The following is a 22,946-nucleotide window of genomic DNA, read 5'->3' as shown; positions in this document are numbered from 1 at the left end:
GGTGGACAGCTCTGGGCTCAGAAGCTGCAAGTGAAGCCCCCGCCCTCCCCAAGCCAAAACCCTGTCGATCAGGAGCCAGCAAGTGCCCTGGTTTCTGCAGCTCTGTCCTTTCTGTGACTCACGGGGCCCCCTGAGTTAGAAGATCTGCCCATCTGTACATGTCCCTCCAGAAACAGGAGAGCCTAGGACACCGCTGTGCCACAGTCAAGGGTTGAATGTGTCTCCCAAAGAATACTGAGCACCTGTGACAGTGACCTTATTTGAAAAATGGGGTCTTACGCAGAGTAACTTTGTGAAGATGAGGTCATTGGTGAGGATGTGGGGGGAAAAGGTACATTCCTACACTGCTGGGTGGGGGGGACTGAAAATTGGTGCAACTACTTTAGAAAGCAGTGTGGAGATTCCTCAGAAAACTCAGAATGGAACCACCACTTGACCTAGTTATCTCACTCCTTGGTTTATACCCAATGGACTTAAAATCAGCATACTACAGTGATATAGCCACATCAATGTTCATAGCATCTCAATTCCCAATAGCTAAACTATGGAACCAACCTAGATGCCCTTCAACAGATGAATGGATAAAGAAAATATGGTGTGTATATACACAATGGACTATTACTCAGCCTTAAAGAAGAATGAAATTATAGCATTTTCTGGTAAATGGATGGAACTGGAGAATATCATGCTAATACCAAAGAAGCCAATCCCCCCAAAACAAAGGCTAAATGTTTTCTTTGATACACAGATTCTATTTCATAATGGGGGGGCATCTAGGGAAGAATAAAGGTACTTTGGATTAGACAGAGGGGAGTGAAGGGAGGGGAGGGGATAGGAGTGTAGGAAAGATAGTAGAATGAACCAGACATTATTACCCTACGTGCATATGACTATATGACCTGTGTGATTCTATATCATGTACAACCAGAAGAATGAGAAGTTATATGCCATTTATGTATAATGTGTCAAAATGCATTCTACTGTCATGTTTAACTAGTTAGAACAAATAAAAAAATGAATCCTTAAAAAAAAAAAGATGAGGTCATTATGTTGGGCCTGAGTCCAATATGACTGGTGTCGTTACAGGAAGAGAAGGCCACGTGAAGACAGACTCACAGGAGAACCCCAGGGAGAGACTGGAGTGAGGCACTGTGTGGCGGGGATGCCCCAAGGCACCCTTGAAGGAAGCATGACACCTTGACCCTGACCTTCACACCTCCAGCACGGCAGGAGGGCAAATTTCTCTTGTTTTAAGCCCTCCTTCTGGGGTACTCCGTTATGGTAGCTCTAGGAAATGAACACACCGAGGTTTCTCTGACTCATGAGCATCTACTCTGTACCAAAGAATGTGTGGTAGAGAGGTAAGAAGTTACTCTTTCAAAGGGCCTGAGGACTGACCACTAATTCCAAGTCCACACCTGGGAGTGGACCCAACTCATGGACAGCCATGAGGTAGGAACTTGTAGGAATCAAGGAAGGACTTTAATCACTTTTTTTTTTTTTTTTTTGTACAGGGGAGTAAATACAGGACCTCTAAGCCACATCCCCAGCCCTAGTTTGAATTTTATTTAGAGACAGGGTCTCACCGAGTTGCTTAACACCTTGCTGTTGCTGAGGCTGGCTTTGAACTTGTGATCCTCCTGCCTCAGCCTCCTGAGCTGCTGGGATGACGGGTGTGCACCACAGTGTCCAGCAACTAATCACTTTTATAACCAGTATCAGAAAAACAAAAAAAGCATTTTAACTGAATCAACAGAAAAGGAAGAAAAAGTAAAAATGCAACAGCTTACCTGGAGTGGTCCTGGGAGGGTCTCCTGCAGTTAGAACAAACCTTTCACTTGCTCAGTTTCTGTGTCCAGGTCTATGTCATAAAAGCAGGGCCGAGTGGGAAGCCCTGGCATCGTGCTCATCTGGAGGGAAAACAAATGCCACAGAGTGATCACACTGGACACCAATCAGCCACGGCGCTGGGTCCAGCCTCGTGTGATATTAGGCTATGTATACACGGTACCTTTCTTTAGGTTGGCTAGCTGTTGTTTCTTTTTCTTTTTCTTTTTCTTTTTTTAAAATATTTCTTGGTTGTTGATGGACCATAATTCTATTTATTTATACGTGGTGCTGAGAATTGAACCCAGTGCCTCACACATGCCAGGCAAGCGCTCTTCCACCGAGCTACAACCCTGAGTTGTAGAGTTTTCAATCTCTAGAAAAGCTGAGTGTTGATTCCTGAAATTTAGCCCGTGTGCCCTCCCCATAGTCCACAGCACACCAAACCTTTTCTTCCCAGGCAAATCTTTGTGCAGAACCCCAACTCTGGGTGCATGGATGGTGAGTGTGGGTAAAGTGAGTGGCGGCTTCTCCTCACCGGGAGGTACGTGTGCAGTGCATTGCAGTGTGAATCAGTTCTGGAGGCCCCAGTCACCTGCCCACCTCGGCTAGTCTCAGGTGTACTTTGAGCCAGGCCCTTGGGCTCAGTGTTTTGTCTGCTTTATGTTCTCAACAACCCACGGGGGAAGTACTTTCATTATTTCTATGTTACAAAGGAAGAAACTGAGGTTCAGAGAGGTGCCCAAGGGCACATGGTAGTAAATGCCATACAGGGGCTCTGACTCTGTCTGCGATGTCACTCCAACTCATGTCCCCACTACCACTTCTGTAACACACAGGGTTTTGCATGGATGACTTCATCCAGCTCCCTGCACCCTTGGACATAGGTACTGACTTTCACCTCACTTTACAGATGAATCCAGGGATGTTTAGGTAGAAAGGCAGATACTTAAGAGTACAGTCAGTGCTGGGAGCAGTGGAGCATGCCTTGGAGACTTGGGAGGCTGAGGCAGGAGGATCGCAAGTTCAAGGCCAGCCTTAGCAACTTAGCAAGTCCCTGTCTCAAAATTAAAAATTACAAGAGCTGGGGACATAGTTCAGGGGTATAGAATCTCTGGGTTCGATTCCCAGCACCAAAAAAGGAAAATGAAACAAACCAAACCAAACCAAAAAAGGGTAGTTAGTGGCAGTGCAGAATGAAGCCCAGTTCCTCTCATCTTTGCTGGGCCAAGTCTGAATGAGCATTTTAAAAGGCGCTCTTTGTCCCCAGCTTCAGAAACCACAGGTGTGCCAGGAAACGAACTGGTTCCCAGGGATTCTCACAGAAGTAACCCTGCTCCAGGATCTGGACTGTGAGGCTCCCGGATAACCCGCTCCTCCATTTCAGTCTTTCCTGCCGTGCCCTAACAGTGATGCTCACGGGCACGGGGCATCTGATGGGACCGGGGCAGTACCTGGGCCTCTGCCTAGCCCAGCTCTCCCAAGGCTAAGTGCTGCACCCCGCAGGGTCCAGCTGTCCCGGCCCAGAGCGCCCCTCAGGAGGTGCAGCCAGGAAGTGGTTGGTGCTCACGGGCACACGGGCTGGATGGCCTCTTCCCACCAGCCCACTGTTCTCAGCAGAGGCCTGACCTCCACCAGGCCTGCAAGACACAGCTCCTCCATGGTATGCTTCCTTTCCAGGGGATCGAATTTCACGCTTCACCACCTTTCCTGCCCCATGTATAGGATCTCCTCTCACTCAAAAGGCCGTCTGTGGCCAGCAGCAGCCCGGACATCTGTTAGGAATCAGAGCCCCCAGACCTGTTGGAGAAGAGCCTGCCATGACAGCAGGTGCCCAGGGGACTTGGAGGCACACTGCAGCTTGAGGACTCCCAGGGCGCCCACTGCCACTGGTCACCTCACTGCCCCTCTCCTTCAGCCCCAGGGAAAGGCAAGGGCCAAAGAACCTCTTTAGATCCACCCCCTGCAGCGCCACCCCCGTCCCACCTGGCAGCTGGTGGAGAGCAAATCTGGGCACCTACAGGCCTCATTAACTGTTCCTCTCTGCCCTGTTAGGCCTGGGAGTGGGAGTGGGGAGCGGGGCAGGGCAAGGGGCAGGCGCAGCACACTGTGGTGGCTGGCAGTGGCTGCTGTCTTGCTAAAGGAACAGGCCTGCACTTCAGGGCTGTATGGCTAAGAGGGCTTCTGAGGCTGCATGGAGGAAAGCTCCCGGAACACATTGGTGGCATCCTGGGCTCCAAATCGCCAACTACAAGGAAACATTTTTTGGGGGTGGGTGGTACTGGGGATTGAATCCAGGGGTGCTTAACCACTGAGCTGCATCCCCAGCCCTTTAATAGTTTTTTAATTTAGAGATGGGAGCTTATAAAGTTGCTTAGGGGCTTGCTAAGTTGCTGAGGCTGGCCTTGAACTTGCACTCCTCCTGCCTCAGTGTCCCAAGTTGCTGGGATTACAGGTGTGCCCCATCGTGCCCAGCTACAGAAGGTATTTTAAGATACTTCTATAATTTGTATGGGGCTATGGAGAAGGAAACAGCATTTAATAATTTGAGAGAAATAAAGGAATGATCGTATTCAGCTGTATTTTGCCCCATCCCTTAATTCTCTGGGCCCAAAGCATCCTTTACTAGTAAGGAACTCATGTCAACACTGTGGCAGGTGCTGCTCTGGAGACTGCAACACTATCCACTTTAAAACAGAATTCAGTAACAGGCAGGTCAAGTTTAAATCCACTGAGGTGACAAAACCTAAGTAGAACTCTGAAGGAAGTATATGTGGGGCAACAAAGGTACCAACCGGAGAGTCTACTGTGGATAACCCACCGTCCCCCCTGCTTGTGTACCCACTCTCTCTACAGAAGAGAACAGTCAACTCTCCAGCAGGAACTTTGAGCTGATGAGAGGCCAAGACTGACGAAGGCAGGGTATGCATGATCCGTGTCTTCCTACATGATCCGTGTCTTCCTAGAGGAGGATCCACTGGTCGCCATGAACCAGAATGTGGGTCTTCTGGTCTGATTCTGTGACCAAGTTGGGAGTTCAAGTCAGCTAAAATACTTTGTGTCAGTAAGTGTGACATATCTTTCCTTCATTTTGATTTATTCTTTCAAATGGGAGAGAAATGAATTTAATCAAAAGATTCCCATGTGCCTTCCCAATGATGCAATAAGCACTTCCAAGAATCTGGACTACTTATTTGGAATAAGCAAGAGCAGACGAGAAACCACACAGCACTCTAGAGCCCAGAGGCTCCCTGGCCTGTGGGTACACAGTTGCCTCCAATTTACTCCTACGGTAAAAACTTTCCTGCTGAGCAAACACGACTCGGGGTGATGTGAGCAGAATTTACACCTTCACTTGATATTCTCTCCCCATGAAAAACTTACCAAAGAATCACAGCTCTTAGACGAGACTCAGTTCAGCACTACAGGAAAAAAAGAGCCCAGAGAGCCCTTGGGAGTTGACCCCTGGCCACATGCCCGGGGTCACTGGGCTCCGTGTTTACTTTATCTCTGTGCCCTCTAAGGAGGCCTCCTGCTTAAAATAACTAAGGAGCTACTAAATTGTACTTACTTGTCATGAAGCATTAGTGGATTCTTTTACAAAGGCCAAGAAACATGGACTTTTGCCCTTCATGACCCTAACTTTGACTATAATAAATCTCCCAAATCTTTAACTTAGGGTTAACATTATTTTGGGGAAACAGTAAGTTCTACCAATAGCCTTTATGAATATACATTAAACTCCAGTAAAGAGAAAATGGGTGGTTGGGATTGTGGCTCAGTGGTAGAGCGCTTGCTTAGCACATGCGAGGCCCTGGGTTTGATCCTCAGCACTACATAAAAATAAATAAATAAAATAAAGGTATTGTGTCCAACTACAACTAAAAAACAAATATTTAATAAAAAAAGAGAAAATAGACATATATTTAAAAACTAGTCATTTAAGAAGTACAAAAATATTCTTGGCATGAACAGACAAATTATTATTAAGAATTATTATTAAGAATTATTTTGGGCTGGGGATGTGGCTCAAGTGGTCACACGCTCACCTGGCATGTACGGGGTGCTGGGTTCGATCCTCAGCACCACATAAAAATAAAATAAAGATGTTGTGCCCACCAAAAACTGAAAAATAAATATTAAAAATTCTCTTTCTTCTCTCTCTTAAAAAAAAAAAAAAAGAATTATTTCAGGTGGGCAGGATAGCACATACCTGCAATCCCAGTGACTCAGGAGGCTGGCAGGAACAGAAGTTTGAGGTCAGTGAGGCCAGCCTCCGAAACTTAGCGAGATCCTATCTCAAAATTAAGATAAATAGATAAATAAATAAAAAGAGCGGGGATATAGCTTAGTGGCAAAGCACCCTGGGATTCAATCCCTAAGTACAAAGAAAAATAAAAGTTGTTTCAAAAAGCAATAGAATTTTAATTTCTACTTAACCAAAATATCATTGCAATTAGTTTTGTTGTGCTTGTGAGATAATCTATATTCTGATTTCTCCTTAAATCTACTACTTTTTCCTTCTGAATAAGCCATTTAGTTTTATTTTGATTCAGAAGAGCAATAGCATTTTTTATGTACGTATCTGTATTTTTTTTTTTGGTGCCAGAGATTGAACTCAAGGGCATTCAACCCCTGAGCTCCAGCCCCAGGCCTATTTTGTATTTTATTAAGAGACAGGGTCTCACTGAGTTGCTTAGCACCTTGCTTTTACTGGGGCTGGGCTTAGAACTCGGGATCCTCCCACCTCAGCCTCTTAGCCACTGAGATAACAGGTGTGCGCCACCACGCCCGGCTCTGTTTTGTTCTTACAGTGGAAGGAAATCCTTCTACGTTTTTCTTTTCTTGGGAAGAAGATGGCTGATATGTATGACAACTTGTTTAAAATACTTAACCAGAAACAAAACAAAACAAAACACTCCTGTACTGGTTAACAATTGTTCAAGTAAATTAAATGGAGACCAGGCTAGAAGAATCCCTGAGCAGATAAAACCAGGGAGGCCTCACAGGGACCTACACCTTGCTTGACTTGCAAACACAAGGGAAACTTGACATGAACTCTTTGTTGTAAACAAGATTTTTCTCTTTGATAAAAGATCTAAAAATTTAACATCTTTTTAAAGCACAGTTATTTTCTGAACTGTTTCATAGAGTGTCTGGCAATATTAGGCCCTAATAGATCTTTTTTATTATATTGTTATGTTTTTTTTTTGGGGGGGGGGATTGAACCTAGGTGCTTAACCACTGAGCCACATCCCCAGCCCTTTTATATTATATTTAGAGACAGGGTCTTGCTAAGTTGCTTAGGGCCTTGATAAGTTGCTGAGGCTGGCTTTGAACTGGCCACTGGGATTAAAGGCATGTGCCACCACACCCAGCTAATAAATAATTTTTTAAAAATGGGGAGTAAATCCAGAGGATGATTAGAGAATAGGACATAAACAAATGATAAGAGAGTTTCTTGGAGATTAGACTCTCTGTTTCTTCCTTTTTCCTTCTTTGGATGTTGAGGGACAGAACTGTTTATATCACATGGTCATTTAGATAATTATATGAGTAACTCTACGATGATCCTTGAGGAAAAATGGCCCAGTGAAATGTCAAGAGACTGAGGGGAGAAAGAGGGATATTAAAAGTCAATATAGTGAAAATAGATAGAGCTCCTATAATAGAAATGTCTATTGCTTGACTTAGTAGAGACGGAATGTTCTGGATTTTCTTTCCCCCTGAGCAGTTAGGTAATATCTACCCACACAGTTTGTGGCTGCATTCTAAAGGTGACCTATATTTAGTAGTCAGGGTCCTGTGCGGGCTTAAGCTCACTCATCTTTCATGGTGGCTGATCAACCCTACAGTGTGGACTCTCTTGAGTTCCCGGGACTCCCTGAAAGGATGCAGACTATTTAATTCAGCTCAGAAACCTTGGCTATGAGCTCACTGAGAGAACACCAAGTTGGCCAGGACCTGGTCTGTTATGGTTTGGATGTGGTGTCCCCCAAAAGCTCATGTGTGAGACAATGCAACAGAGTTTAGAGGAGAAAAGATTGGGTTGTGGTGGCCTTAACCCAATCAGTGAATTAGAATTAGTGGGAGGGTGTGGGTGGAGGAGGTGAGAATTGGCAGGCATGGCTTTGGGGTATATATTTGTATCTGGCAAGTGGAGTCTCTCTCTGCTCTCTGATCATCATGTGAGCTGCTTCCCTCCGCCACACTCTTCTGCCTTACCTTGAGCCCCCGGGGATGGAGCCGGCTGTCTATGGACTCAGACCTCTGAAACCCTGAGCCCCCAAATAAACTTTTCCTCCTCTATCATTGTTCTGGTGGGGTCCTTTAGACACAGCAGCGAAACAGCTGACTAAAACAAGGTCCCTGCATTATATTATATTTAGAGACAGGTCAACCAAACCACATAAAGTAGGCCATGGTTTTTTAATTCTTTAGCTTTTTATATCAAAGGAATAAAGTGAATCAATTCCCAGCTTATAACTTTCCGAAGTGGAGTCCTGCTCTCAGACGGTGCCATCAAGGGCACTGCTCGGCTCACATTGTTCCAATTTATTTCAATGGCCTTGAATGAAAGACTGTACAAACACAGTGATTTCTCTCTTCTTTTGAAAGGGAACTAGAAATTTCTTTTAGGGGTAGGAACCCTGTCCTTAATAAACTTTTCTTTTTAAAATTGCTTTGAAAATTATTTTCAGCATGGAAGGATACATCGTCCATTCCTACCACCTGACGAGGTCAGCATGACCGATATTACTATGCTCCCCTTTTTTGCAGATTAGGAAAATGAAACATGGAAAAGTTAAGTAATTTGCCCCAAATCACCCAGCTCGTTGGTGGAGATGGAATTCAAATGCTGACAATGTGACTCTAGAGCTGGAGTCCTACCCCACTAAGCCCCGCTTGTCCCCACACTTCATGGGATATGGTGTCACCTCTCTAGTCACAGGAGGCCCGCTTCAACTGCAGAGGCTGTGAAGATGGATGGGCCCAGGTCAGAAATGCACAAGGAAATGGTATGAGTTCTCCAGGGTTCTCTGCATCCCTCCAAGCTACCAGGGAATGCGTGAAAATACATCTGTACTTTACCATTTTAGCCTTGACTCCTTCTCCACTTTAACGTCTGTTGAAGAATGAGCTATAGAGCTTACATTTTGGATACTATCTTTCCAAATTAAATCTTAAAAACAGAGTCACAGCAGCAGTGAATCAATAATGCCTTAGGGCCATAAAAAAACAAAGGCTTTCAAAATGATAGAAATATATTAACTAGCCAGAGTTTTTCCTTACAAAGAACAGGCTTGTTACCCTTGTAAGATCAGATATGGATTATGTACACCTGTCTGAAAACTGTACCATCAGCATTATTCCCTGAAGTAACTAAAGAACCATCTGCATAATTCAGTTACAAATTTGAGGGAAGAAGTGAGGATGGAGCTCAGTGGCAGAGCTCTTACCTAGCATGCATGAGGCCCTGGTTTGATCCTTAGCACCAAAAACAAAAACAAAATAAAATAAAAGCTACTTTCTTTGTAGTCCCTACTTAAGGTGATCAACTCTGGAACTAAACTAAAGAATCAAGACCCAGAGTATTCAAGAAAATGGGGGCAGCACTGATCAAGGACAAATTCTGCTTAAGAGAGAAGCCTGTAGACGTGTGACCAGGTATGATTCTACACTGAACGGCAGGGTTTAGGGAATGAAAACAAGTCTACCATGGGCAGGTCCTACATCTCTTCGGCATCTTTACTCATGAGCTATTTGGCCTGCAGGTGCACATGGCCATGAGAGTCCCATCAACTCTGGCTATTGAAGATTTTATTGTTTGGAAGCCTACTATTAAGTAATTAAATCCTGGCTTCTGAGAAGGCCCTCCCTTGAAAATTAGCTGATGGTCTGGGCCTGGGTTTTATCCGTAGGTCCTACTGGTAGTGTCCCTTTTAAGGAGAGGAGATGGAACAGGAGCAGTAAGGGTGGGTGACAGGCTTTGCTCTGAGGGCACTGCTGCCCTCCTGTGCCAAGTAGTTTAGCTTTGTTTTGTCATTTTGTCCATGGTGCTGGCCTCTGCACACTACTAGTGCTCTGCTAGTGTCCATGCCCCCAGACTCGCTTAGCATTTCTCTTTTGTTTTTCTCGCTGTCCCTCACCCCTCCGGAGCCCTGCAAAACTTTCCTCAGAGATAAAAGGCTGCTGCGCAGGGAAACAGAAGGGGACGGAGTGAAATTGTATCCATTACTAAAGCCCCCCTTCTGCTTCTCGTGGGGCAGTGGCAGAGGGGATCGTGAGGGGCAGGAGAGGAAGGAAGCAGCAGGTGTGGCCTCAGCTCCTGTCCACCAACCTGACACCTGGCTGCCAAAACCTGCTGAGTTCAGGACTCAGGACCAGCCTGTGGCCTCATGGACCTGCTGGACACACTACGGGCCTACAGCGCTCTGCATCCTTCAACCAGGTGACCAGACTGGATCCCAGGCAAATGTCCCGGACATCAGGGTGGGCCTAGAAGTGAGTTAGTGCATATATAAACTAAATTGTGTCCCTTTGAAAGTCACAGGTTGCAGGTTAGTTTCCTAAATGTGACTGCATATGGAGACAGGCCTTCCAAGGGGTGACTAAGTCAATGAGGTCACAGGTGAGGTCCCGATCCCATAGGACTAGCGTCCTAAGAAGAGGAAGAGACACCAGGGATGTTTCACAGAGAGAAGGCCAGGGGAGGACAAAAGGGGCCTCAAGAGAAGACCACCCTGTTGACACCTTGATCTTGGAGTTGGCTGTGCATGCCCCCAGAATGTGGTGCAGCCTTCCCTAATAACAGAGCAGTGTGAGTGCGGCCTTCACTCTACACACTGATGAGAATGTCAATAAGACATGTTTTCATCCTCCTATAACATTTCCCAAGTCCTGCACCAAAAGAAGTCTAACTATGCTATTTGCAAACAGGACACTTTCTCATTTAAACTGGCTTCACGCACCAGCAACACTGCTGGGGCACCCTCTCCCAACAAATGCTGGAGGTGGAAGGAAGAGAAAACCACAGACCGAGCATCTTTTAATCACTCCTGAATGACCTCTTGCAACCACAAATACAATGCACTAACAATTGGGAGAGGGCCTGGGGATGTAGCTCAGTGGTAGAGTCCGGGCTCAGCAGTCATGAGGACCTAGGCTCAATTCTTAGCATCAATTAAAAGAAGTGTGGGGCTGGGGCTGGGGCTCAGTGGTAGAGTGCTTGCCTAGCATGTGTGAGGCACTAGGTTCAAGTCTCACTACCACATACAAAAAATAAATAAAATAAATAAAAAAAATGTCCATCGACAAAAAATATTTTAAAAAAGAGATGTGTGTGGAGCAAGGTAATGAATTATTTTTTAAAAAGAACTTGATTTTGGCCAAATTAAATCATGTACGTGGCTTAAAAGGTCATACCGCTCCCGAAGCCTTATTATAAAAAAAAAAGACAGTACCCCCCACCGCCACCCCACCCCAAGAGCTTAGTGACTACCAAGGAGGACAATTCTCGGTTTCCTTTTTCACTCACTGCCTTGTCTTGATCTTGCAGTTTTGGACGGTACCCCCTGGCTTTCTGAGAGAGGCCAGGAGTTAGCTCTCTGTACTCCTACCACCCAGACTCACCCCGCTTTCCATCTCTAACTGCAGAGCTATGGTGACTTCCAGCTAGATCACAGGATTTATGAGGACAATGTGACATCCACAGTGAGACCATCTTGCATGCTATGATGTTTAGTAACTGTTCAGTACCTCTCTCCTCCCCACCCGGACACCATACACTCCCTCACATTCCTTGTTTACAGTCTCCTCCACTAGAAGAGAAGCTCATGAAGGTGAGGGTTGTTGTCCCTTTTTAAGTATATATGGAGTGACTGGAGGTCAAGACACTTGCGGAAAGGGAAGGGATTTCGCAGTAGCTCAGAGTAGGGACCATGGGAGGCAGACATTGTGACCTTGTCTGCCTAGCTTTCTTCACAACTATCATCCACCTGCCATCCTAATGACAGAATGGTGACTCCCAATCAACCCGTCTCCTTGAGTGAAGTCAAGACGGGTGGCATACTTCTAACCAAGAAAATGTGGCACTAGGGACCTAGAGTTATGTTCCATTACCTGGTAAAAGTGATGGGACATCGCCCTGTCTTAGCAGATTCAAGAGAGAAACTTTCCATTTTGCTGGCTTTTAAGAAACAAGCCGGTGTGTTGTGAAAGGGCCTAAGCGGGTCACATGGCAAAAACACCCACATGTGGCCTCTAGGACCTGGGATGAGATGACAACCAGCAGGAAGCTGTGTCCTCCGTCCTACAACCCCAGAGAACTGCATTCTGTGACTAGCTCTGTGAGCTTCAAAGAGGACCTCAGGCCTCAGGAGACCACAGCCCCCAGGGACACCACTGCTTCCTGACCCACAGAGATCAGAGGTCGGGAGGTGGTGACCAGCGTTGCCTGAGCGGCGAAGTCTGTGGTGATTTGTTGCACAGCAGAGAAGAGAAAATAAACATAGGCATCTCACTCTTTCAGGGTCTGTGTGCTCACTGGGGTGGGAGCACCTCCGGCAGGCAGCTTAGTGAAGGGCATGGGGGTCAGTTCTGGAACTCCAAACTTGACTCTGTTCTTTGCACCTTGATGATGGTTTGGCTCGGGGGATGGCTTTCTCCGAATTCTGAAGAGCTGCAATCCAGCCTCCCGTGCTGCTGCTGACAGGGCCGGTGACATTCAGATTCTGGATAATCTGCACACCCATGTTTTGGGCTTCCCTCTGAAAGCTCTACTCTCCCCTTTGGGTTCCGGGATTCCTTTTCACTTTATGATGAGGTGCACTGGAACGAGTCTTACAAACCCATTCACTGTCCCCTGTGGGTACAGTCTTTCTGTTCTGGGGAAAAAATGGAGTGGGGTAGGAGATTCCCCCCCCCCCCCATAATTTCTCCTCCTTTGGAGTCTTCCTGTTGTTTGCTGGAATTGTAATTATCTGGATGTTAGGCCTTTTGGATGGATCCTCTAACTTCTGGAATTTTTTCCTTCCGTGTTTCCACTTTGTTGCCAGTTTATTTTTGAAACAAACACCATTATTGAGCAGCTTTATTGAGGCAAACTTGGCACATGACAAACGGCAGATGTCCAAGTGTAAAGCTCATTGCGTGCCATTATAAAAACGCTGCTCTGTGGGCTGGGGCTGGGGCTGAGTGGTAGAGCACTGGCCTCACACGTGTGAGGCACTGGGTTCGATCCTCAGCACCACACAGAAATAAATAAATAAAGATATTAAAAAGAAAGCTGCTCTGAACATCCATGCTCAGATCTTTATATGGACACACACCTCATTATCTTGAGTAGATACGAGGAATAGCATGGCTTGGCCATATGGCAGGTATAAAGAAACCACAGCTGTTTTCCAAAGGGGTTGTCCTATTACCCGTTCTTACCAGCAGAGAACCAGAGTTCCATTGTTCCCCATCCTCACCAACACTTGGTACGATGAGTCTTTTTAATTTCAGACATTCTAGTAGGGACATCATGGTGCTCACTGAGGTTTTAATTTGCAGTTCCTTAATGACTACTGATGGTAAACATAATCTTTATGGGCTTTTATCATCCCATACTTTCTTGAATTAAGAGTGTTTAAGTCTTTTGCTCATTTCTTAAGAGCTATTTTCTGAGTTTTAAGAGTCTACTTTATATTATAAATGCTCGTCCTTATCAGATAGACGACTGACAAATATTTTCTCTCACTCTGAAGCTTCTTTAGTTTCCAAATATTTGGAGTTTTTCCAGGTTCTTTCAGTGTTGATTTCTGATTCAATTCTATTGTGGCTACAGAACATATTTTGAGTGATTTGAATCCTTTAAAATTTATTGAGACTTATTTTGTGGTCCAGAATATGGTCTATCTTGGCAAATGTTCTATGTACATTTGCAAAGAATGTGTACTCTGCTGTTGTTGGGTGGAGCGCTCTGCTCATGCCAATTAGGTCATTGGAGTATTGTTCAAGGATTCCAGATCCTCATTGATTTCAGTCTGTTTGTTCTGAGAGGGGTTTTAAAATCTCTGATTATATTTGTGGATTTGCCTGCTTTCCCCCTTTGCTTCATGTTTATTGAGGCTCTATTATTTTACCTACTGACACAGGATTATGATGTTGGTTGATGAAACGGCAACCCACTTTATTCTTGCTTCTACTCTTTATTCTAGTTCTAGTTTAACACTAATGTATTCCTCCAGCTGTCTTTTGGATAGTATTAGCATTTCCACCCCTTTAACTTCAAACTATAGCAGTCCCCCCTCATCTGCAGTCTCTCCTTCCATGGTTTCAGTTACCCACAGTAAACGGTGGTCTAAAAATATAGTACAGTCCTGTGAGACAGAGAGAAAGGGGCCCCGTGCATATCATTGTATTACAGCGTATTGCTATAACTATTCTATTTTATTATTGGTTATTGTCATTAATCTCTTACTATGCCTTATTTGGAAACATTAGCATAGTTATAAAGGTATAGGAAAAGGGCTGGGGATGTAGCTCCATGGTAGAGTGCTTGCTTAATGTGTGTGAAGACTTAGGTTCAATCCCTAGCACTACAAATAAATAGGTAAATAAATAAACAAAACCAATAAATGTATGGGAAAAAACATAGTATATATAGGATTCAGTACTATCTGAATCCTATATATATTTCAGGCATCCACTGTGGGGGACATGGATCAAACCCCTGCTTTTATGGGGGACTACTGTATTTATGTCTTTATGTGGGTTTCTTTGAGGCAGCATGTTTGAGTCTTGTATATTTTAACCAACCTGACAATCTCTGCATTTTAATGGAGGTATGAAGACCATTTATATTTAATGTGATTACTGATATAGTTGGGTTTAAATCTACTATTTTGCTATTATTTTTCTCATTGTCCTACTGTTCTTTGTTCCTTTCTCTCCTTTTCAGCCTTCTTTGGAGAGTTTTTCTTTTTTCTTTTTTGCAGTACTGGGGTTTGGACATATGGAATACTATAACAACAAGCTCCACCGTAAAGCTATATCCCCCATCTTTTTCATTTTTTATTTTGAGATAGAGTCTTGCTAAGTTGCTAAATTGGCTAATCTGGCCTTGAACCTTCAATCCTCCTGCCTCAACCTCCCAAGTAGTTAGGATTACAGGGTGCACCACCATGCCCAACTGGACTGAGTATTCTTGCTGATTTCATTTGATATCCTTGTTGGCTTATTAACTATAACTCCTTGTCATATTATTTTGATGATTTCGTTAGTATTTAACTTTCCAGTTCACCTTTGAGCGATAGCCTACTACCTCACATATAGTATAAGGGTCTTACAAAAGTGGACTTCCATTTTTCTCTTCAGCTTTGTGCTATTGTTGTCATATCTACATTTCTATTATTTTTGGTTCCTGTAGTAATTATTTTCTTTGTACTGAGGATTGAACCCAGGAGCACTTAACCACTGAGCCACACCCCCCAACCCTTTTTATTTTTTATTTGAGACAGGGTCCCACTAAGTTCCTGAGGGCCTTGCTAAGTTGCTGAGGCTGGCCTTAGAACTTGAGATCCTTCTGCCTCAGCCTTTTGAGTGGCTGGGATCACAAGTGGGCACCACTGCACTGACTTAATTTATCTTTAAAGAGACTTAAATAATAAGAACAAGTCTTTATATGCACCCAGATAATACTATTTCTAGTGTTCTTCATTCCTGTGAATGAGGGAGATTCAGGTTTCCCACTGATATCCTTTTCTCTCTAACTAAAGGATTTTCATGAACTTGTATTTTGTAGTTCAAATTGGCTAGTATGCCCCCTTTTCAGTTTTTACTTATTTAAGAATGTTTTTACTTTACTTTTGCTTTTAAAAGATATTTTAAGTGTGCAAAGACTTCTAGGTTGAGAATTTTCTTTCACTACTTTAAAAATGTTGACTGTTTTCTAGCCAGTGTTATTTCCAACAACAAACCAGTTGCCAATTTGTTTCTCTGAACATAATGTGTCTTTTATTCTCTATTTGTAAGATTCTCTCCTAATCATTGCCTTGCTTTAATTAATTTATTTACTTACTTTGTGTTAATGGGGATTGGTTCTAGGGCCTTGGGCATACCAACCACGTGCTCTACCAATAAGTTCCACAACCAGCTCTTACCACTGGCTTCAAACAATTTGGATTAAGATGTGCATTGATATAATTTCCTTCATGTTTTTGTACTTCGGATTTGTTGATCTCAAATCTATAGGTTTATAGCTTCCAAGTATTTTTGAATTCCTATCTTCCTCTCTAGGTATTTTTGTCCCAAAGTTCACTGATACTGTTTTCATTCATTTAAGCCTTTTTCTGTTTCATTTTGGCAGTTACTTGTTATGTCTTCCAGTTAATTAATCTTTTCCTTGGCAATGTGAAATCTCCATTAATTATTTTTCCATTTCAGTTATTGTAGTTTTCATTGCTAGAAGTCTGATTTTTTTTTTAAATAGTCTTTATCTCTACTTAACATTTTAAATCTCTCTTCTAGTTTTTGGACATATGGAATACGATAACAACAACTACTTTTAATGTCTCTGTCTATTAATTTTGTCATCTGTATAATTAATGGGTAAGTTTTGATTCATTTTCCTCATTATGGGTGGTATTTTCCTACTTCATGTCTGATAATTTTGGACTGGATGTTAGGCATTTTATCTTGTTGGGTATGGATTATTTTTGTCTCTCTTTAAGTATTCTTATATTTTGTTCTGGGACTCAGTTTAGTTATATGGAAACAATTCGATCTTTTTAAGATTTTGTTATTAAGCTGTCTTGGGTGGAATGAGAGCTGTGTTTAGTCTAGGATTAATTTTTTTCCCCATTACTGAGGCCAGATTCTCTTTAGTACTCTAATGAGTGCCCCTGGAAAATGAGGCTCTTCACTTTTGGTGCTAGACCCAGGCACCTCTTCTTGGCTCTGTGTGGTATTCACATACTGTTCCCTCTACTTCTTTTGGGGGATCCCTTCCCTGGCTTCAGGTAGTTTCTTCCTACCTGCGTGATCAGCACTCACTTGAATATCCAAGGAAGACCCTCTGGAGATCTGCATGGTTCTCTCTTCTCTGAATCTCTAGCTGCCTCAGTTTCCCTGGATGGACCTCCGGCTCCATATCTTCAACTCAGGGCTTAAGAATCCTCATTAGCAGTACCAAGAGAAAGGAAGAGGGGGAGGTTCCCTCCTCCTCCTCCTCTCTGGGTTCCCTCTCCCTACACAGCAGTCTAGAGCCTCTTTCAGGGCAGGAGGCTAAGATGACGGCAGAGCTCATCCTGTTTGTTTCCTACGTCTCAGGGGTCACTCTCCTTTTCTGCCTAATGCTGGTGTCCAGAGTGAATTTTTAATACATTTCAGCCCATTTTTAAGTTGTTTCAAAGTAAATCTAGTTCCTGTTACTCCACCTTTCTTAGAATGCAATGTATTTTAAAGACTGTCATTTCTCATTGGATGAGGTAATACTATCTCATAAGTATGAGTAAATTTTATAGGCTGATGGGGGGGCTTTAAGGTTATTATTATTCCACTTATTACTTAACTAAAAGGCAATTTTTTGGGGAGCATTGTATAATTACAGAATTTGATTTTAAGATCAGTAGCCCAACAATAAAATTATATAAAGTCCAATTCAAAATAAATACATTGAATAAATACAATGAGCTTAAAACTAAATCATTTTCTTAAGTCCAGGGCCAAAACCTCATTCATTTACTGACATATAAAATAAATGCAGAAAAACAACCTTTTTGTATAAAAATGCAATCTTTAAAAGGGGACATAAGAAATTGTGTATTTAGGATGTCAATTGGTATATACAACTTTTTATTGTTTGTATTGCAGTCCTGTGGATTGAACCCAGAGCTTTGGGCATGCTGGGCAAGTGCTCTACCACTGAGCTACTTCCCATCCCGCCCCCCCCCCCTTTTTTTTTTAAAGTTTGAGTCTTACTAAGTGGCTGAGGCTGGCCTTGAACTTGCCATCCTCCTGCCTTGGTCTCCTGAATCTGCTGGGACCACCACACCCATTCCTATATAACTTTTACAAAGAAAATTATTTATAGAAATGAATAGGAAACAAAGCCACACATATATTCTCTTCAGGTTTATAAACTGAATCCTCCTCCTCCCCCTCCTCCTTTCTCTTAGTACTACTAATGAGGACTCTTAAGATACTGCTCAGTCACCTGCTTTTCTTAAACAAAGCTAATCAGATTTCCCTGATGCTCTGTTTTTTTTGGTGGGTTGGCTCCTTCATGACTTTGCTACAGACAAAAGCAGCGAGAACCACTGGAAGTTTAACATGCCTCTTTCTGCTGCCCTCTCAGTGACCTTGATGAATGAGAGCTTCCCAACCTGGCGCATTCCCAAATAAATATGTGGTTCGGGGATCTGACAAGCATCTGAATAATTCTCTAGAATGTTGAATAGAGCGATACCATCAGCCCATTAGCTATTTTCCCACAGAAATCAAGCCAACAAAGCCTGAGTTTATATATATATATATATATATATATATATATATACACATACATACACACACATATATATATATATATATATGAATGAGAAATATAAATTGTCAACGTAGACGCACTTTACAGGAGCAAACATTTCTACGCATCTCTCCCAGCCTGGTGCAGTGGTATGGTGGCACCCAGTTTTGCTAACATGTCACTTTTACTTCCTCCTCCTGCTGTCCCCATCCCCCACTACGATGTCATTTTCTGCAAACCTATAACAAATCTGGTGCTTACATGAAAATTTAATATTCTAGCATGTTTACTAGATGTGGCAAGATGGCAAGCAACAATTAATTCATTTGCTGTTATATTTTGGGTAGAGGGAAAGTGACCTGGAGCAGAGCTTAGAATTTCCTAAATAAACTGGGGCAGGCTGCAGGCTTCCTAGCCAGCTGCTTCCCTCTTGCAGTCAATGGGGATTTCCGTGGGGAGAGGGAAGGCTTGGCTATCTGCTTTGGGAAACAGTATTCTTAGCCTTCTTACCTCATTGCCACCAGTACTTTGGGACACTGGTAAAGTAAAAATAGTTCCCAATGAGGGAGAGGATAGGGATTCCTGAGGAGGTTTTATATGTTTATTATTAAAAGATAAAATTACACGAATCTCCCTTTTCTTCTAACTCAGGGGCTGGCAAGCTAAGGCCTGCATACTATATCTGGCTACCTGCTTATTTTAATAAATAAAGTTTTATTAGAACACAGCAAAAACAAAAAACAAAACACAGCCTGCCATTTGTGGATATATGGTCTATGGCTGGCTTTGCACTTTTACAGACCTGAGAGGTTAGGACAGATCATGTCTAATCCTCTGAGTCTGTTCCACTAAGCTACTATCCAGACCTTTACAGAAGATATTTACTGACCTCTGTTCTACAAGACAGAGAGTTATAGACAAAAGAGTTTATACCAAGATAATTGAGGAACTTGAGAACAATGCGGGTATTCCATAACTTTCCCTAAAGACAACCAAGACCAGTTTGAAGATACTGACTGAACAGGAGAGGCTGGTGATGGTGTTTAAATCTAATTAGTGCTTTACCAGATGTGGTGGCACACACCCGTAATCTCGGCAACTCAGGAGGATGATGCAGGAGGACCACAAGTTTGATGCCAGCCTCAGTAACTCAGTGAGGCCCTGAACAACTTAGTGATACCCTGTCTTAAAATAAAAAATAAAAAGGGCTGGGGATGCAACTTCGTGGTAAAGTGTCTCTAGGCTCAATCTCTAGCACCAAAATAAATAAATAAATAAATAAACAAACAAACAAACAAACAACTAACTGCTTCAACAGAATACACACTTTCCAAAAATGAAAGGTCAAAGAGAGCAACATGGTCCATTCTCAGTATTTTAGGGAGTACAGTGGGACAGGTTTTCTCAGATTAAAAGCTATTTAAATATAAGTGATAGTACTTTATGGTATTTTTACTTAGAATCTATTTCCTTGATTCTGGTTTGCAGAATAATCCATAAAACCTAATTTATATTATCTGAGATAGAAGTTTCACTTGGATGGCAGGATATAAAATTAATACCCATAAATCAATTGCACTTCTATACTCCAACAATGAATCAGCTGAAAGAGAAATTAGGAAAACCATCCCATTCACGACAGCCTCAACAAACAAACAAAAACAACTTAGGAATCAATTTAACAAAGAGGTGAAGACGGATCTCTACAATGAAAACTACAGAACACTAAAAAAAGAAATTGAGGAAGACCCTAGCAATGGAAAGATCTCCCATGTTCTAGGATAGGCAGAATTAATATTGTCAAAATGGCCTTAGTACCAAAAGTGCTGTATAAATTCAAAGCAATTTCCATCAAAATTACAATGACGTTAATCATATGAATAGAAAAAGCAGTCATGAAATTCATTTGGAAAAATAAGAGGCCTAGAATAGCTAAAGCAATCCTTAATGAGGAATATGAAGCAGGAGGCTTCACAATACCAGACCTTGAATTATACTACAGAATTATAGTAACAAAAAGGGCATGGTATTGTCACCAAAATAGACAAGAAGACCATGGAACAGAACAGAAGACACAACGACAAGCCTGCATAAGTTCACTTACCTCATACCAGACAAAAGTGCCCAAAACACAAACTGGAGAAAAGTCTAACACATGGTTCTGGGAAAACTGGAAATCCATATGTAATAGATTGACAGTTAGCCCCTCTCTCACCCTGCACAAAAATCAACTCTGAATGGATCAAACACCTAGGAATTAGACAAGCGACCCTGTACCAACTAGAAGAAAAGGTAGGTCCAACCCTTCAGCATATCGGCACAGGAACTGATTCCTGAACACAAAACTCCTATAGCATAAGAAATTAAGTCCGTGCCACCTACATCTCAGGGCGTTAATTTCCAGGACATACAAAGAATTAAAAAAGCCCAACACCAAAAAATGAAATAATCCAATCAATAAATGGGCAAAGAAACGGGATATAACCTCTCAAAAGAAAAAATATGAATGGTCAACAAATATATGAATTTTTTAAATTTTTTATTTTGTGGTACCAGGGATTGAGCTCAGGGGCACTCAACTACTAAGCCACATCTTCAGCTCCTTTTTGTATTTTATTTAGCGACAGTTTCACTGAGTTGCTTAGGGTCTCACTAAGTTGCTGAGGCTGGCTTAGAACTTGTGATCCTTCCTGTCTTGCCTCCCAAGCTGCTGGAATGATAGGTGTGCACCACCGAACCTGATGCCAACAAATATATGAAAAAATGTTCAACACCTCTAGCAATTAGGAAAATGTAAATTAAAACTATACTGAGATTCCATCTTAATCTAGTCAGAATGGCAATTATCAAGAATACAAGTAACAACAAATGTTGGCAAGGATATGGGGAAAATGGAATGCTCACACGTTATTGGTGGGACTGAAAATTGGTGCAACCCCTCTGGAAAGTAGTAGGGAGATTCCTTGAAAAACTAGGAATAGAACCACCATTTGACCCAGTTATCCCACTCCTTGGCATATATTCAAAGGATTTAAAATTAGCATACTACAGTGACACAGTCACGTCAATGTTTGTAGAAGCACAAATCACAATAGCTAAGCTATTGTGGAACCAATCTGGATGCTCATCAACACATTGTGTTACATAATGGAATATTAATCAGTCATAAAGAAGAATGACTTTTATGACATTTGCTAGTAAATGGATGGATCTGGAGAATATCATGCTAAGTGAAATAAGCCAATCTCCCCAAACCAAAGGTTTAATGTTTTAGCAGCTATGTGGAAGCTAAAGCACAATAAAGGGGGAGGAGGGGAAGATTAGACTTGACAGAGGAGAACGAATGGAAGGGAGGGGGAGAAGAAAAGGAAAGACAATAGAATACATCTAACATAATTTTCCTATGTACACATAAGAAATTACCTAAGTGAACCCCACCATTACGCTCACCCACAAGAATGGGATCCTAATTATAATAAGATATACCCCATGCTTGTATAATTTTATCTAAAGGGATTCTACTGTCATGTATAACTAAGAAGATTATATAAAGAAGTCTCACTTGGAATCTAAATCTCTGTGAGTGTGAAAACACCTGAGTCTTGGACACCTAATGTCTTCTCACACCAAAGAGCACATGGAACCTTCTGTCCCACTTGGACCAAAGAGACACCTCATCAGGGAAATGATCCTGGACAGGCTAGCACACAGAGCCAAGACACACGATGCAAACTTGAGCAGCGTGAGGCCCTATGGGGGCAGGAGAGTGGCTTAGCTGCTAATCGGAAAGGGTACTGTCCAAAGATGAAAAGATCCAGGTAGGGCTGGGATTGTGGTTCCGGGGTAGAGCGCTCGCCTAGCACGGGCAGGACCCGGGTCGATCCTCAGCACCACATAAAAATAAAGGCATGGTGTTGTGTCCATCTACACTTAAAAAATAAATATTAAAAAAATAATAAAATAAAAACTGATGTGTGTTTAAAAAAAAAAAAAGAAAAAAGAAAAGAAAAGATCCAGGTTGCAAACTCAGGGGAGAGAATTGCAAGAGAAAAACAACACATGGGGGACCAGGTTCAAGGGTGAGGAGTGGTGCAGGGAAAGCCCGGTGTGAGAAGCCACAGATGGGACTTTGCATTTGGGTTTTGTCACAAATAGCCCTGCAGCCTATTGAGCCAGCAAGGGAACAGCTTGCTTGCTGGTCCTTGTCTTGTCCTGCTATTCCCAGATGTACATTTTATCTAAAGGGAGGGTTAGGGGCTCCCCATCCAACCAAAAACAGAGAAAGAGTGTTGTAAGTGTCTAATTAAAAACTGTGGGGTGCTGTGGCACGCGCCTATAATCCCAGCTGCTAGGGAGGCTGAGGCAGGAGGATAGTGAGTTCAAAGAGCCAGCCTCAGCAACTTAGTTAGGTCCTAAGAGACCCTGTCTCTAAATAAAATATAATAAAAGGGCTGGGATGAGTCTCAGTAGTTATGTACCTCTGGGTTCAATCTCTGGTATCAAAAAACAAACAAACAAACAAAAACCCAAACCAAACCAAACCAAACAACAACAAAACTATCTGGTCTCTGCACCGAGGTTTGGGCCATGTGACTGAACTCACTTTAGA

The 22,946-nt window shown here is 42.8% G+C and overlaps 1 protein-coding gene across 1 annotated transcript in view; it reads right to left on the bottom strand.

Annotated features, from left to right (window-relative positions):
- The window catches only part of Mthfd1l (methylenetetrahydrofolate dehydrogenase (NADP+ dependent) 1 like), a 190,308-nt gene that overhangs the window by 7,132 nt on the left and 160,230 nt on the right, over positions 1-22,946 (bottom strand). The window contains exon 27 of the mRNA XM_046427403.2: positions 1,791-1,910. Within this exon, the coding sequence (XP_046283359.1) occupies positions 1,821-1,910 (90 nt within the window). The 3' untranslated portion in view covers positions 1,791-1,820. The remainder of the gene's footprint in view (positions 1-1,790; positions 1,911-22,946) is intronic.

Source organism: Marmota monax, unplaced genomic scaffold (assembly GCF_021218885.2).
Source record: "Marmota monax isolate L192 unplaced genomic scaffold, Marmota_monax_Labrador192_F-V1.1 WCK01_AAM20220418_F8-fsc00114, whole genome shotgun sequence".
Classification (NCBI taxonomy): Eukaryota; Metazoa; Chordata; class Mammalia; order Rodentia; family Sciuridae; genus Marmota; species Marmota monax.
This window is presented reverse-complemented; position numbering and strand designations above follow the sequence as displayed.